This window comes from Tinamus guttatus, unplaced genomic scaffold (genome assembly GCF_059628265.1).
Source record: "Tinamus guttatus ecotype Peru unplaced genomic scaffold, ASM5962826v1 Tinamus_guttatus_pri_ptg000155l, whole genome shotgun sequence".
Classification (NCBI taxonomy): Eukaryota; Metazoa; Chordata; class Aves; order Tinamiformes; family Tinamidae; genus Tinamus; species Tinamus guttatus.
The window spans coordinates 6,001,152-6,017,023 of NW_028288689.1; the positions used below are offsets into that span (position 1 = coordinate 6,001,152).

Consider the following 15,872-nt stretch of genomic DNA (forward strand, 5'->3'; position numbering starts at 1 on the left):
AGTACCCCTGCACACCAACAACACCTCCATTTAGGAAACAACCAGTCTATCTCGTGAGTCGCAATCCACCATCTTTTGAGTTAAATCCTTCCAGTGGCCAGCTGCCAGAACTGCATATTTTTATGCTGAATTTGCCTAGTTTATAATGATTACTATCAACTATGCTTTTTTCTCCTAAGTTAAGAAGGTGTCTGCATCCAAACACCTCTTTTTTGCATAGACACTTTAACACGTTGCTCAAGGCCCTTCCCATTCATATCTCTGGTAATCTAAATATTGATTTCCTCACCCTCTCATTACATGGAGTGTTTTCTTAATTGAATTATTCCTTTAAGAATATGCTGCCTTGGATCAGATTCTGCCTTGTGCTTGAGTTTAAGCAGCGAAGGAGCTATGTTAGTTCTAGAAAATGTTTGGTGATGATGAGGTGCTGGCAGCTTCCACCTCTTCTCTGTGGGGAGTCATCCGATCAGAAACTGAGGTAAGGAGAACCTGCAAACTTAACTTCTTCCCTCGTTTTATACACCCTGCAGAAGAAGCCAGGCAGCTGCAGACAGAGATCTACAGATTTAGCTGAGATGTAGCTGGAACCATCTTCTGCTGCCTGAATTTGAGTTTTCTTGGCTTTTCCTGCTCTCCAGGTGCTCCCCCTTCCCAACCACCTCGGGCCTTTCCAGAGTGAGCTCCCTGCCCCACTGCGGCTCTGGAAGTGCCCTGGCACTGCGGGCTCCGGGACGCCTTTTTTGGGAAGTGCCAAAACAGCAGCAGGAGGGACTGGCCGCGGCTACAGGCTAAGCTGCCTCGAAAATGGAGCGTTTTCACGTTATGTGGAGCGGCACTCGTGTCACGTGTAAATCGCGGGAGATGATAATTATGAGGAGAATTATTCCTGCCGCCTTCCCCGCGTGGGGACCCGCGGCTCCGCGACCCCAAGCGAAGGCGCTGGGGTCCCCCCTGGCTCCCACGGCGACAGCAACGCGGCCCCGAACGCTCCCCGCGCGCGGCCACGCCCCGCCCCGCCTTTGTGCTGGCCCCGCCCCGCGGCGCGCGCCCCCAACGGCCGCCCCAACGGCCGCCCCAACGGCCGCCCCGCGGCGCGCGCCCCCAACGGCCGCCCCCAACGGCCGCCCCGCCCCGCCCCGCCCCGCCGCGCGCTGCCGGCGCGGCCCCCCAGCGCCGGGCGGGCCCGCGGCCCCTCCCCGCGCCCGGCGCCGCTCGGGAAGATGGCGCTGCGCGTGCAGGTCAGTGCGGGACCGCGGGCGGGCGGGGGCAGCGCGGCGCAGGTGAGGGCGATGCCGGGCGGCCCGCGGGCTCGGGAGGAGGCAGGAGGCGCGCGGGGGAGCCGCAGCCCTGTCCTCGCCCGCCTGTGCCCCTCCGCCGAGGGTCCCCACCCGTGCCGCTGCCAGCAGCCCCTGCGGGGCAGGCCCGCGGCTGCCGGGCGCCCTCCCTGGGATACGATTCCCTGCGTGAACCTTCCGCACCGAAGCTGCTAAGAAACGACGAGTAAACCGAGGGCAGCAGGCACGCGGAGCTCTCCCTGAGGAGTTGGGCGTTATCCCGAACCCCTTGTGTTTCCAGGGATCGTAGCAGTAGCCTTGGGAAGTGTTAAGGACACTCCCTTAGGCGTTATTTAAACACCTGGGCACCTGACTTGCTGTGTAAAAGGAGAATTGATTCGTATCTTGCTTCCACATCCTACCTGCGTGGCAGTCCTGGCAGTGGCATGTCACCAGCTGTGCCCGTCCTGTTGCATTTACAGGGTGCAACTTTCCTAGCAGAGCGTTTTCAGCCCGAGAAATGCCCGTTAAAACCGAAGCGCCCGTGGGAATTTGTCGGTGTCAGCAGAACTTTACTCAGAAACCTGCCTGGTTTCCTGCCAGTTTCCGTGGCTCCTTGGCCGCCTGCCTGGTGGGTTGCTGTGGAGCCGGACCCGGCACTCGGGGCCCTTGGCTGCGTCTCAGGTTCTCAGCAGAGCTGCCAGCGTGTCCTCAGCGCTGGGGAGGTGGCAGCTGAGCCATCTGGAGAATTCTGTTCAGCTTATTCTGCAATACATTGGCTTTGTGGCTAGCAGAAAAATAAAATCACGTCCTTCACTGCTGTCATTAGAATGAGGTCTGTTTCTTGGAAAATGGGGCACTTTTTTGGTGAGGGAAGATGCTGCTTCTTGTGTAGGTCTGTTTCTGCTTCTGACCCTCTTGAAGTGGACAGCACCTAATTGCGTGCTCCTTTTCACTCACAGTATTGCTGTTTTTGTGGAAGTCATTTGTCAGATCTTGAGAAAGATTTGAGTAATAAGACATCTGGAAGATCACTTTTGCATGTTTTTTTCTCCATCCTTTTGTCCTGCCAGTTGGAAAACAAAACATGTCCAGATAGAGTATTTCAGAGGCCTGAAGATTTTCCCTGTCACTCTCTGATGACCCAGTTTTTCATTGAAGATCACTGTCTAGGTTTTGTTCAGGCTTACTTGGAAATTTTGATGGTGTTTTTCCTCATTGGTCTTCGGATTTGAAGTGTGCCTCTTCGCAGCCTGACATGCTAGCAACAAGTCACTGAAGAGCCTCAGCCTAAATTTCTTGATTTCAGGGTGACCTTACACGTATTAGCGTGGTGTGTTAAAGTTCATGTAATTATTTCCTGTTTGTTCTCAACATTCACTTTCTGTTGTTTGTGTTTAAGTTATTGCTTCACTAACTTATAAATCCTTGATTATTTTAATGCAAATTAGTAAAATGATAGTTTAGACCTTAATGGTTTGGCTTAAATGGCTGTAGTCTTCTGGGCTTTCCCAAACTTTCTGCTAAGTTATCTTTGTCTGTCTAAACCTGCCCGTCAACCTTCAGATGGGGTTTAGGGGGGTAGGATAATAATACATTAATATAATAGGGATAATTTGATTCATGCTTTTCAAAATGTTATCGGTATCATTCCATCCTTGCTTGATGTCCTCCTCCCTGCTTCCTTCTAGACCACACTTGACTCGTGAATTATTTACTGGATACCATCTAATTAAGTGAAATATTTACTGGCTACCTTCTAATAAAATGGCCAGTGCTTGATGAGTGGTGCAGCCTTTGGAAGCTCTCTTACGATTTCTGTTTGTGTAGCTCTTTCTGACTGCTCAGAGGCTCCTCGCTCCTGGGAGGCTCTCACAGGTAGATGTAGATCATGTTCTTGATGGAGGAGAGGGAGTTTTTTTTTTCCCTTTTTCTTTACTAAAGAGAACCTTCCAACTTTTGGTATGTGTAGAGGAATTTTGACTCTTCATTGCTATTATAGCTTCTGAATTTTGGGTTCCTATCTTTCACTAATATCAGCAGACAAAAACATTGTTTTCTTTCTTCTTTTTTCCTCCTACAGAATAGCTGTTAACTACTGATCGAAAGACTCAGAATAACAAATGAACTGAATTACACTGAAAAGTGATTTGGTAGCTAAGAAAGTTAGCTACAGCAGCTTAATTTTTAGAGGAATTTATGGCTTCTCACCACAGAAAGCCTCCTATTTTTTGCACTTAAAATATTGTACACTTAACTGTGTACTGCAGTAATGGTTTTATGCAAACTGCTTCTGCTTTTGTGTTCAGAAAAACAGCATCCCTCTCTTGAGCGTACATTTTGCATGAGTTTATGAGGTATTTATAAATTCCTCACTGAATTACTGCAATGTGAAATACAGTGTGGGAGAGAAAAGTGCTGCTGTGACTCAACCGTAAAGCTTAGTGTAGGTAACATTGCACCTTCCTGGTATGGCAGCTAGACTTGGAAATAGTTAAAGGAACCTTCTGTGGTTGAAAGGTCTCTGTAGAAATTTCAATTGTGTTCTTTCCCACCAGAGCCTGGCAGAACTAGAAGTACTGTGTAACCACCTGTATGAAGGCACTGATCTAACGCAGCGCTTACAAGCCGAAAAGCTTCTCCTGGAGCTCATTGATAGCCCCGAATGTCTTAGCCAATGCCAGCTTTTATTGGAACAAGGAACGGTAAGTGTCTGAAAGAGGTGCTAACTGTAAATGTAGTTGTGCAAGCTTCCCCCTGCACAATCACGAGCCATTATTATGTCGGTGCAAAAAGGTCAAAATGCTTTTCCCTTCGTTATGCGTAGTTTCTTTTGTAAAAAAATCTAGTAAATTAACGCTTTTAAGTTGCCTATCTGTTGGCTGTTAAACTAACTTTTAATTATTCAGTTTATATCCTAGTGTTTAGTTTTATGGTTAACTCTTGAGGAGATAGAGCAGTTGATTCTCATTTGACAGTCCAATCTGAGTCCAGTGTAATTCTTGCTATGTTTTGAAGTCATTCAGAGAAAGCAGTAAAGATACTCTGGTTGTTTGCAAGAACCTAGCAAAGCTGTTAATCAAATGCACGCTTAAGTAGTTCATTCAGGTACCATTTCTATGGCATAATTCAGTCTTTACAAAAGCCGTTTTCTCTACGAAATCCATTATAGGAAAGTAATTAAATATTTGGGGTTATTAGAGGGAATATTATGCCTGATGCTGTAATTCACGTGTACACAAGGAAAAATATGTTTCTGACGCATTCAGTTTGGGTCAGTAATTGAAAATCATTTAAATTTTCTGTCCTCCATTGCTGTGGGAGCTTGCAATGTTGTTCACCTCTTTTTTGAGATCCTGGCATTAAAGATGCTCGTGAGATTTTTATTTTTGGAAATAAATTATTTTTTTGTCATGAACAAAGATGAGTTTGGGGTATACGGACTCAAGTCAGAAAGGACATCGTGCTCCTGTTCTTACCTGGTGGCCGTGCGTATCTGCGTGATAGTTGCTAGATTTCACAGTGCAGCACCAAGTACAAGAAACGCTCTCTGCCATCACAGAAAACATAAGCACAGACTTACCTCTAGGGAATTGAATTACTATGTTTAAATTAAAAATTAAATGTCTAGGAAATTTCCTTTGGTATACTTGAAATGAAGTTGTGACTGCTCAACAAATAAATAAATTTTATGAAATAATGCAACTTCTCTGTCTATGCTAGTAAGTTCAAAATGTTAAATGTTTGCAAAATAGCTGGTTTATTAGAGTGCAAAGTCCATTTCTAAGGAAGTTTATTAATACCTTAAGACTGAAATTTTGTTCTGTGTGAAATATATGTTTCTTTCCAAAAAGGAAGTAGTACTTTGTATTAGAAGTGAGAATGTGCACATTTTCAAGTAAATGGAATGCATTTAAAGCGGTATAAATACATATTTAAAATTTCACTTATTGTATTTACACTACTGACCAGACTCTGAATGTTTAAAAAAATTACACAACTTTATGCAAAAGTTTGTGCATTTAAAATTATTTCAATTGCCATTTTATAGAGTGTTGTCTGACATTTTGAGCTATTATCTGTATCTATAGTTTAAAGACATTTAATGAAACAAATGACCTTCTGTGGTTTAAAAGTCTTCAAATTCTTAATATGTTGCACTATTTTTTTTTTAAGAGAGAAATAAAGGAAAAAGGGAAAGGTACTTAAAACCACCTTTAAATTGCAGCTGATCCCATGGCAATCATCTCATAGTTCTGAATTATCAAGTGACTTGAAGCAAAGATTTCAAATCTAATGAATTCCACTGAGTAGTAGAGTGACTGAGATGAATGGGTTCGGTTCAAAGGGATAATTTTTAGGTCTCTACCTCTGTTACTGTTTTATTAATGTGTTATAATTTATTGTTACAGATAGTGAAATAAAGATACTACTAAAATATATAGTACTTGTGTTTTTGGGAAACTTAAAAGATATAACCAATATCTTGATAACCCCCAAGCTATCTTAATTGTCTTCACTTTTAATTAGCCTGTGTTTCAGTAATATCTGTGGTATGTTTTTGTAGACGTCCTATGCTCAGCTTCTAGCAGCAACATGCCTCTCAAAACTTATAAGCAGGGTATCTCCATTACCTGTCGAACAGAGGATTGACATCCGTAAGTAATGTTTGTATTTACAATTTTATTATATAAGATGGATCTAAAAATTCATTTTTCTGTGTTACCAGAGTAACCGTTGAGTGGATAGCCTGTATTTTTTATCTAGTTCCATCCACTTACCACTTAACCTGCTATTCATTAGGCAGTCTTTATGAAAGAGTGAACATAGGTGATGGTAACATTTTATGTTTACCAAATTAGAATAACTACATAGCTGAAAAAAAAATAATAAAAAAAGACAAATCTACCTGAAACTGTGCTGTGTTAAGTCTTTCTCATGTTTTGAAATGGATAGGAGAGAAAAAAATACATATTTAATATTTTTTAAATTATTTACTTCACAAGCCATATTCTGTATTTATCTCTGAAAACCAGAATGAGATTACTGCTGGTGCACCTGCTGATCGCTTGTGTTTCTGTAACAATATTTTTCCACTCTTAAAAGGGCAGGCCAGGGCAGATTTGCTTGCTGGATTAAGATCCTGCCAAAATATCTTTATGGGCCCACATTAATGTCAGTGCCATATCTTAGAAGAGTAAACAAGCTTATTATATAAGGTGTTGAATAATGAAAGACTTTGCATAAGAAATACAGGATTTGATTTGGATATTCAGAAAATCTGCCCTGTTACTTCTGTGGATTATAGTACTCTAAAATGCAGGGCCACCAATCCACTTCTGATAATAAATTTCAGTGTTAAATCAATTTTAATTGTACCCTAATTTAGCATCTATTGAAAGAGGAAAGACTTGGAAGAGGAAAACTGCCCGATAGCTGAAAAGGAAATATGTATTGCCCAAGCATGCTGTGGGAAGTGGCCCAGATGAAACTGAGAACACTCAGATTCTCTTGTCTGAGAAAACTTTGGTGTATCTCAAACTGTCTCTGAGGACTGTTGTTAGATAGTGAAATAATTGCTGCCTGGTACACGGGACAGTGACAGAATGTGGAGTAACTATGGATAGTTCCGAAACTACTGTCATATGTATCCTAGAATGAAGATTATGTAGGTAATATGTTACTAAAAATTCAGGTGTATTTAGTATTTTCATGCAATTTACACTTATTTTACTAAATGTGAGAAAGTAAGCTTTTAAAAATTTCATACCTTAGGCTTCTATGAGGGTTGCTGAAGCATGTTTTTTAGTGGAAGACTTTTGTTGATAAATTGAAAATGCTTCTTTCCAGGGAATTACATTTTGAACTACATAGCTTCTCAACCCAAACTGGCTCCCTTTGTCATGCAAGCTCTTGTTCAAGTCATTGCTAAAATTACAAAATTAGGATGGTTTGAAGTACTAAAAGACCAGCTCATTTTCAGAGACATTATCGCTGATGTAAAAAAGTTTTTGCAGGTAGGAATTAATCATTCACTTTGTCTTTTCGTGTATGTGTGTGTGTGTGTGTGTTCACTTGCCTTAATTTTTAATCATCGGTGTGTTTTGCTACTTAGCTATTTTATACTTGAGTGGAAAAAATAGGAAGAGTTTTGATATGTGTGTGAGTGTTGTTGGGTATTGGGATTACACAATATTGATAGTGCTGTCATTTTTGATGCTTGTTTTCTTCTTCCAAAATAGTGGGTTTTTTCACAGCATGACTGTGAAACACCAGTCCCCCTTGTCAGGGACTGGAGTCATAGAATCCTTAAGGTTGGAAGGGACCTCTAGGGATCATCTAGTCCAACCCCCTGCACACGCAGGGTCACCTACAGCACGTGGCACAGGGCTGCGTCCAAGCAGGCCTCTTGTCATGCCATTCTATTCAGTATTTTATTTTTTTCAACTGTGGAGATACTTTCTGGTACAGTGTTAGTTCCAATCATGTGAATAGAAACACTGGTACTGTATGACCTGAAGAGTAAGGCTCTTGGGTGGTTTAAAGCGTTAATCTGTATGTGATTCTTGTAATGATGACTACTAAAATTGTACCAAACTATTCAGTTTCACATCTACTTTTTCAAGCACTTGTCATGGAGAGTTGATCAAAAAGATGCCTTCTTAGCTATTTGTTGAACTGTTCATTATTATGATTTTGTACTGCTGCTTTTCTGCAGTCAGGCTGCAACTGCACATCTGTTTTTAGCAGAACTCCCTGGAGATGCCACTGTCTCTGAAGTTGTGGCAAAGCTTGTGTAACCATGAAACTGTAGTACACAGAACTGCAAGCTACTGTACATTTGCTATGTGGCTTGTAGACCTTGTTTCCTACATTTCTTTTTCTCTCCCTGGGAAATTGATAATTCATATTTGTGAATATGAACTGTGCATATGTACAGATATTTGCATATGCATGCCCTCTTTTCATGCAGGTGTAATAACGTGGACACAAGAAGAGTGGAAAAAAGGCATTATCTCTCTCGCCCTTCTAGGATTATAGTAGACAATATAGGGATTTCTTTTGTAAACTTATCTATTTTAGTATGGGGATTTAGATCTAACTTTTCACAAGAATTTTCAACCCTAGATAGGGATATGGGGAAAGTTATGGTGAAAGATCAGTAATCTTTCCTCTTCAGGAAGTGAACAGAGCAGGAATATCCTTGTTTTACATGCCCTTTTATAATTTTCCCTCCACTGCAGTGATTGTTGGTGTAAAGATGAGCTAACAGACTAGTGAGCCCATGATCTTTGCTGTACATATTATTCAAAAACTTCCTCCAAAAATTCCTCACAATATCAGAGTGCAGTCAGTCACCATGGACTGTTCACTGCGCAAATTTTACAAGTCAAATCTAGAGCAAGTACTGTCAGACACAGTAGCTAAAGAAGTAGAATACGCAGCACTTTCTGTGAAATAATTTTGGAAAAGGAGGTTGGCTGTCACGACTAATTATCTGAAGTTACTAAAGGTTGATTGAAATAACGACAAACTTTGTATAAAAATGTTTTTAAAGAGTTTTATGAGGGTTGGCTTAGAAATCTGATTAGAAAGTTACTTCTTAATCTGAGTGTCTGTGTGAACATGAACTCTAATGCTTAGTTTGATAAATAATCAAAAATGTAAGCTATTTAAACTATTTGGAGATTTACTTCCAAAATAATCTGGTGGTCCTGGCAATTTGGCAAGAAAATACAGTGTTACTGTTTCTGCAGGTTTCTTGCTTTTTGAGTTTCACTTCTGTCTCATTTGTTTTTCAGTCTGATTTTATTTCTAATATTGTTCAATTTAATGTACTTTTTGAGTTACATTGGGAATGCAATAAAAGATAGGTTGCAATATTGTGTTTATTAAAAACAAACTCAAGTATACTACTGCACCATTTTGCAGTTATTTTTATGAATGTACTGTAATTGGATTTTGCATTTATTATTAAAATGATTGCAGTGTGGCTCTTCAGTGTGTAGTTCATTTAAATAGAGATTTAAATACAAAATTTAACTTCTTAAGAGATTTCTTCAGTTAAATTAAGAATTCCTGTAGAAAAGAAAATTAAGTCATACATCTACTAGTGAATTAAATTTTATGAAAAAATTAAAAAATCCCTAAACAATACTAATATATGTTAATAATTAGCAAATGGTGGCTTCAAATATATATACCTTAGTATTCCAGAATGAACTTCATCCAGCCTGGAGTAAGTGTGATTTAGTGTAGAAAAAGGGATTAGCAGCTAGGACTGTAATTCTGTTCCAAATTCCTTTATAAGTCACCATCCAGCTTACGTGTGAAAAGAGGGCAGTTACATTTTCCTGCTTTGCAGAAGGTTTTAGGGGATTTAAGGAACATCCATAGACTATTTTAGGAGTGTGAAGTGTAAGAGAAAATTGAATGTTCAACTTAGAATTCAAGATGTTTGCTTGACGTAGGTGGCAGTACAAAAGAGATGGCAGTGAACAAGAAGGTTCCTTGAAAAAGTAGGCAAATTCTTCATTAACTGAACTTTGGGTGATCTTCAGAGTTGCCAAAATATTGAGTTTGTGACAAATGTCATGAAAAATTTGACAAGGGCAGCATTCTGGGGAGATTTGTGTTGTGTTTGGAAAGCAAGGGCGCTGAGATTGCGCAGTGTGGTTATAAAACCAGGCGCAGAGCTGCTCCTCTTGGCTCAGTTGCAAGGCCTAATTGCATTTGATTTTAATTATTTTTAACAGAGCACATTTAATTTTTTTATAAATGCTTTGTAGTAGCTCAGTGAGGACAGCTTATTTTACTAATAAAATCCCTCCTTATTCTCTCATTTAAAAAAAAAAAAAAAAAAAACCAGAAAAACCCAAAAAATGCCTAAAGAATTGCTTTTAATAATACTAGTGACCTGTATTTGAATTTTGAAATAGTTCAAGGAACTGTACTACTGTTGATGAGATCACACCTCAGCAAATATTTGACACTGCTACTACTTTAGTTCTTATTCCATCTCTAAGCTTCAACTTGTGTCTGTCATTTAATTCAATCCAAAATAGTGTACGTTACTGTGAAGAGATAAGAATGAATGGAGAGATAATGTGATCTTTTTCATCCATACATGATTCACATTAAAAGGTTTGATTTTCTTTTGTCATATGAGTGCTGGAAGGCTGAACAAACCCTTTGAGAAACACGTACTGGAAAATGTCTAGATTGTGGTTGTTTAAAATCTATGTTCAAACAGATTTTTGCTGTCACACAACTCTTAAAGAGTTCTTAATAAATCTCAACCCATAAAATTATCTTGATTCTACAGATGTTGAAAATATTAAATACCAGCTGTGACGTTTAGCAATCATATCTGTTTTCTTCCGTAGGGTACTGTGGACCACTATATAATAGGAGTAATGATTCTCTCAGAACTAACTCAGGAAATGAATCTAGTAAGCATTTTATTTATTTTTTTTTGTTTTAATTTTAATCCCCCCCTTCTGTTTTCCATAAAAACAGCAGAAAATGCATTACTTGGTTTTAAAGAGGTGATCGGTCCCCAACCCACCCAGCCTGAGATATAGGAAGAGCGGAAATTCCTGGTGCAGGGACTGTCCTTGTGCAAGATGTGTACCCTATTTACTAAAGTGGAAAGTGTTTCTCAACACAATTGCTAGAACTGCTAAAGAAAAACATATGATCAGCTCTTTCAGTTCTGTTTATAATAATGATTTTCTTTTGCTTGCAACTTAACCTGAGAAAATCTCACAGACCCTTCAATCCAGAAAGAAAGGTAACGTTGATGGGGAAGAAAGGAGGCACTTCAAGAAGCTGTTGAGATTTATATTTAGTGCTACACTGTAATTTTCATATGTAGCATTTAATAATGAACCTACCAGATCTATTATCTCATATTAGCAAAGAAGGAGCCTTGTTTATTTTGTGCTAATTTTTCTTAGGTTGATTACTCAAGACCTTCAGCAAAACATCGAAAAATAGCTACCTCTTTCCGTGACACTTCCTTAAAGGACATACTGGTGCTTGCATGCTCTCTTTTGAAAGAGGTGAGATGATTTATTGTCGAACCTGCACTGTTAACACTAGAGGGTGTTTTTTTGTTTTGAATTTTTCCGAGTCAGTGACTTCTGTTCTTAAATGGATTACGTGACACCTGATTAAGCTGAAGTGACCAGAATATGTTCAAGAAAATTCTTTTCCATTCTCCTCCCTCCATCCTTCTCACTCTCAATATTTTCCTCAGTGTCTCCTCCCCCTCTCTTCTTACCTTTCTTTCAAGGATGGACTGTTTAAATTTTGAGCTTGCTGGGGTTTTTGTTTTCCACTGTTTCCTGATTTTGACTCTTTGAGTCCTTTGGGAGTGCTAGTTTATTCTTGTTTTCCTTGACAATCAAACCAATTAGGTACTGAAACTTAGAATTTGAACACAGATGCTTCACAGTGAGTCAGAGGATAATGCTAACAATTAATTTTTAGCAAAAAAAAAAAAAAAAAAAAAAAAGTAACTATCAAGACTCAGACACATGATTAAGGTACTGCTGTAAAAATACGGTAAATTGCATTAGCTAAAGTATCTTTCATCAGTATGTTTTTTAAACTAATTTGTATGTTTTACATGCCATTTGCAATAGATTCAAAGGGAACACATAGCTAAGTACTCAGGTGACATGCAGTAATTTCTTGGTATGTAGCAATTCAGTAACGTCTATGCCCTCACTTCTAAAGAAATAATGTTCTGCTGATTTACATGGGATGTTCTAAATCTGTGTTCAAGTTGCATGTAAATGGAGAATTACTACATCATTTCAGAATAAAAAAAAGAGACATTTTGGGAAAGAATATGCAATTTTCTTCGATACAGTAAAATCTACTACAAACAAAAACAATAGGATATATTTGTGAGAACTTGGTATACAGCCCTGCCAGAGTCATGGAAATGATTTTCTAGCTTTCCTCAAGCTCAGCTGTTCTAAAGATTTTTTTTTTTAATTGTCTCCTACGTTGATAGATTAGTCTGAGTGACATTATACACATTTCCAAACAGAAATAAATAAAAAAATTAGCATCTTTATAATGCAAGCTTGAATATAGAAAGATGTTCTATGATTTATCATCCTCTATATTATAGCGAACATATTCACTGGCATAAGAAATATTGAATCACTAAAATAATTGCTATTTACTACATGTAAGAGTCTAAAAGTTTTGCAAAGATTGGTAGGCAAACAGGCTATATCCATCTAAGAAATAAAAATCAGATGGGGATTTCAAAGCTGCGTTTGTAGTTTAATGTCTGTTCTAACATGGTACAGCAGTTAACAATCAAATTAACGAGTCCTGTAATGACACACAGTTGACTTTCATTCCCATTTAACTAACTAAAAAAACTTCTTGTTGATAAACTTGAGATGTAGCTTTGAATCTAAATAAGGAGCAGATGTACTAGGTAAAGAATTTTTTTTTCTACTCAGAAGGATGTCAATATTCTTTCTAATGTTCAAGAACAGCATCAGTGGGTAATGAAATTAAGGTTTACTCTCAGTGCATTTATATTGTGTGTATAATCTTTAGCAGATATTTAACTTGAGGTAACAGCTCTCTTCCTGATGAAGCATTTTAATTGTTATAATTACAGAAGGGGCCCTATATGTTCCTGCTCACAGTATGTTGAGTCTTGGCTTCCAATACCCAACTGCTTGCTTTGCTCACAAAGTGACTTTTTATTCTGATTCTACAGAGCTTATAATGCAATTAGAGGCACTAACAGCTGTATTTATATGTTTAGGTTACAGACCCTTTATTTCATTGTTTCATATGCCATTTTTTTTCTAGATGTAAGAAAGGAACATTCTTTACGTGTATAAAGTGAACTCATACCATTTACAAGCCTGGACACTCCTTGCTATCAAACTAAACAGGCAAACTATTGCTGAGATAATTCACACAGTGTGGGTATACTGGGTACTCCACTGTGGTCTGGAGTAAGTGAAAGAAAAATATGAGTTCAATTTTTGCAATTTCTTCCAACTTTAACACAATTTTAACAGGCAGTATTAATGACATGCTCAGTTTTACCAGTATTTTATGCAAAAGACTTATTTCACCAGCTTTTTTCAAAATTATTTTTGAGACTAGGAGCTTGAGCTTGTTGTGGAAGATGTCTCATAAGTGGTAATAATATATATTTTTTCCTTGCTTTTAAGGGAGACTTTGCCTGTTATAGTTGAAGGGTTTGTATTTCTCTTAGTATGTGTTCTGTTCCTGTAAACTCTACAGTTTTATATACAAAAAACAGTTTTTAAAACATGTTCTGTACAGGTAACTTAACAAAATATTTTTTCCTTCTTAGCTCTTGGCAAAATCTTTAAACCTTCAGGACCAACGGCAACAAACCCTAGCAATGCATCTTTTGAAGCTTGTACTAAACTGTCTTAATTTTGATTTCATTGGAAATTCAGCTGATGAATCTGCAGATGATCTATGCACTGTTCAAATTCCAACAAGCTGGAGAACAAGTAAGAAAGGATCATAACTGTTAGTAGTCTGAAGTATTCTCCGCCGCGTGGATTGTGTAGCCTACTTTGTCATAATGGTTGCCTATATATATATGTTTTTTTTAATGTGGAATAGTGATTTTTGGTGAGTGGAAAGGAGTTTTGAGGAGTGGAAAGCCTCCTCTGGCTATTTAAGTCATGCTTTTCTTATTGTTCTGGTAGACAGCAATAATTAATATAATCGATAAATATAAGAATTCACAGTAATTCATATTATTCAAATCAGATGGTGAATGCTTATTGCTGATATGAGCACCTTGAAGAAGTATAGCATGTGAGGCATGTTTTCTCTCTAAAAAAGTGTATATTCTGCAAAATAATTTAGCCTGCATAGAAGTCTGTTACTTCCAACTTACTCAGGAACAGAAGGTTTACTTTGGGCTTGCCTATGGACTATTCTTCATCAGCTTCCATGCATAATTCTGTTCCTTCTCCCCTCATATCATATATGCCTCTAATCACAGTGTGAGGGATGGAGAGGTGTAATATGTATGGCAAATGGGAGAATGGTTGATTTTGTCCAAATGACAACAGTCTTCCAAGGCACCCTAGGAAAGTGGAGGGGAGAGTTTTGCCCCCAAATTTAGTTTAGATGCTTTAAATTCTCATGCATGAGTTTACTTTTTTTCATTCAGCACTAAGACTACCCAAGGAAACTTACTGCATACCACCTGACACAAGTCTTCACATAAAATAATGCTTACAAATGGACTGCTTTGGAAATACTGCCTCATTTCTGAAGTGCTTAATTATGAATTACCAGTGCACCCTGTTGTAACTACAGTGAAATCATTCTTAAATTTTCTGTTAAAATGGAGCAAGTTCTGTTCATGAAGATACTTAACTATGGCTGTTGCAGAGTGATAAAAACATATTTTTTTCCCTAGTCTTCCTGGAGCCAGAGACCTTGGACCTGTTTTTTGATTTGTATCATTCCCTTCCACCATTGCTGTCGCCGTTAGTAAGTGAAGCATAGTGATTTACACTTAAGTAATTTCACAAAATACTACTTTTCCATCTGTACCTTTTCCAAATGACCCTATTTTGTTCTGAGCATTAACATATTATGAGTCCCACAATTATTAATTCCTGGGTTCAACGCCAGTCATTATGTCTTTTCTTTTGAACTTCAGTCTCAATTTTCATTTCTGAACCTGAAGGCATCCAGAATCCCCCGAAAATTCAGCATCACTTAGCTGCATAGTAATTTGTTTGACAAAGTCATAAACCATTGAAAAAGGGAATTTTAAAACTGAACCGCATTTGTACTCAGTGTATAGTCTTCAGCCACTGAATGTCCTACAGATTTCAGTGGACTAGATTCCTCTAACAGATGAGATGGTTATTCTGACAGTTTATTTTCTTTTTATCTTCTTCTTCAGGCACTTTCTTGTTTAGTTCAGTTTGCTTCTACAAGGAGATCTTTATTCAGCAATCCAGAACGTGCCAAGTATCTTGGTAGTCTAATCAAAGGAGTGAAACAAATACTTGAAAATCCACAGGTATCTTTTTATTTTTAAATTTCTTTCAAATGCTAAAGCAGCTGTGGATTTGTAATTTGCTGCTACAATCTTCATTCTTCTTGACTTCTTCATTCTTCCTGACTTATTCTATGAAAACCAGTTTGGGCTAGCTATCTGGTCACTTGGATTTCGTTTTCAAAACAAAGCAAAAAACCCATGCAGATAAAATTCTCAGCTGACCAGTAGTACTTGTAAAATTCCTTTTAGTTTAAGTTGTTAACTTTTAAAAATTTGCTTCTTCAAATATAGGGTTTGTCAGATCCAGGAAATTACCACGAATTCTGTCGTTTTCTGGCTCGACTAAAGACAAACTACCAGCTAGGAGAGCTGGTAATGGTGAAAGATTACCCAGAAGTTATCCAACTTATAGCAAATTTTACTATTACTAGCCTACAGGTAAGAATATATACAGATGTTTTGTATATTCTTTAGCTCTTGAAAGACAAGTGACCTGAGGAATGGGATTGTTTCTCTTTGATGTTGGGATCTTTGTTTTTGAG

General features: G+C 38.5%; 1 protein-coding gene across 1 annotated transcript in view; it reads left to right on the top strand.

Annotated features, from left to right (window-relative positions):
* The first annotated feature begins 1,220 nt into the window (after positions 1 to 1,220).
* Positions 1,221 to 15,872, top strand: part of RANBP17 (RAN binding protein 17) — a 136,084-nt gene continuing 121,432 nt past the window's right edge. The window contains exons 1-10 of the mRNA XM_088522626.1: positions 1,221 to 1,241; positions 3,836 to 3,982; positions 5,845 to 5,935; positions 7,128 to 7,294; positions 10,664 to 10,729; positions 11,237 to 11,341; positions 13,645 to 13,810; positions 14,737 to 14,810; positions 15,232 to 15,351; positions 15,622 to 15,768. Of these exons, the coding sequence (XP_088378752.1) occupies positions 1,224 to 1,241; positions 3,836 to 3,982; positions 5,845 to 5,935; positions 7,128 to 7,294; positions 10,664 to 10,729; positions 11,237 to 11,341; positions 13,645 to 13,810; positions 14,737 to 14,810; positions 15,232 to 15,351; positions 15,622 to 15,768 (1,101 nt within the window). The 5' untranslated portion in view covers positions 1,221 to 1,223. The remainder of the gene's footprint in view (positions 1,242 to 3,835; positions 3,983 to 5,844; positions 5,936 to 7,127; positions 7,295 to 10,663; positions 10,730 to 11,236; positions 11,342 to 13,644; positions 13,811 to 14,736; positions 14,811 to 15,231; positions 15,352 to 15,621; positions 15,769 to 15,872) is intronic.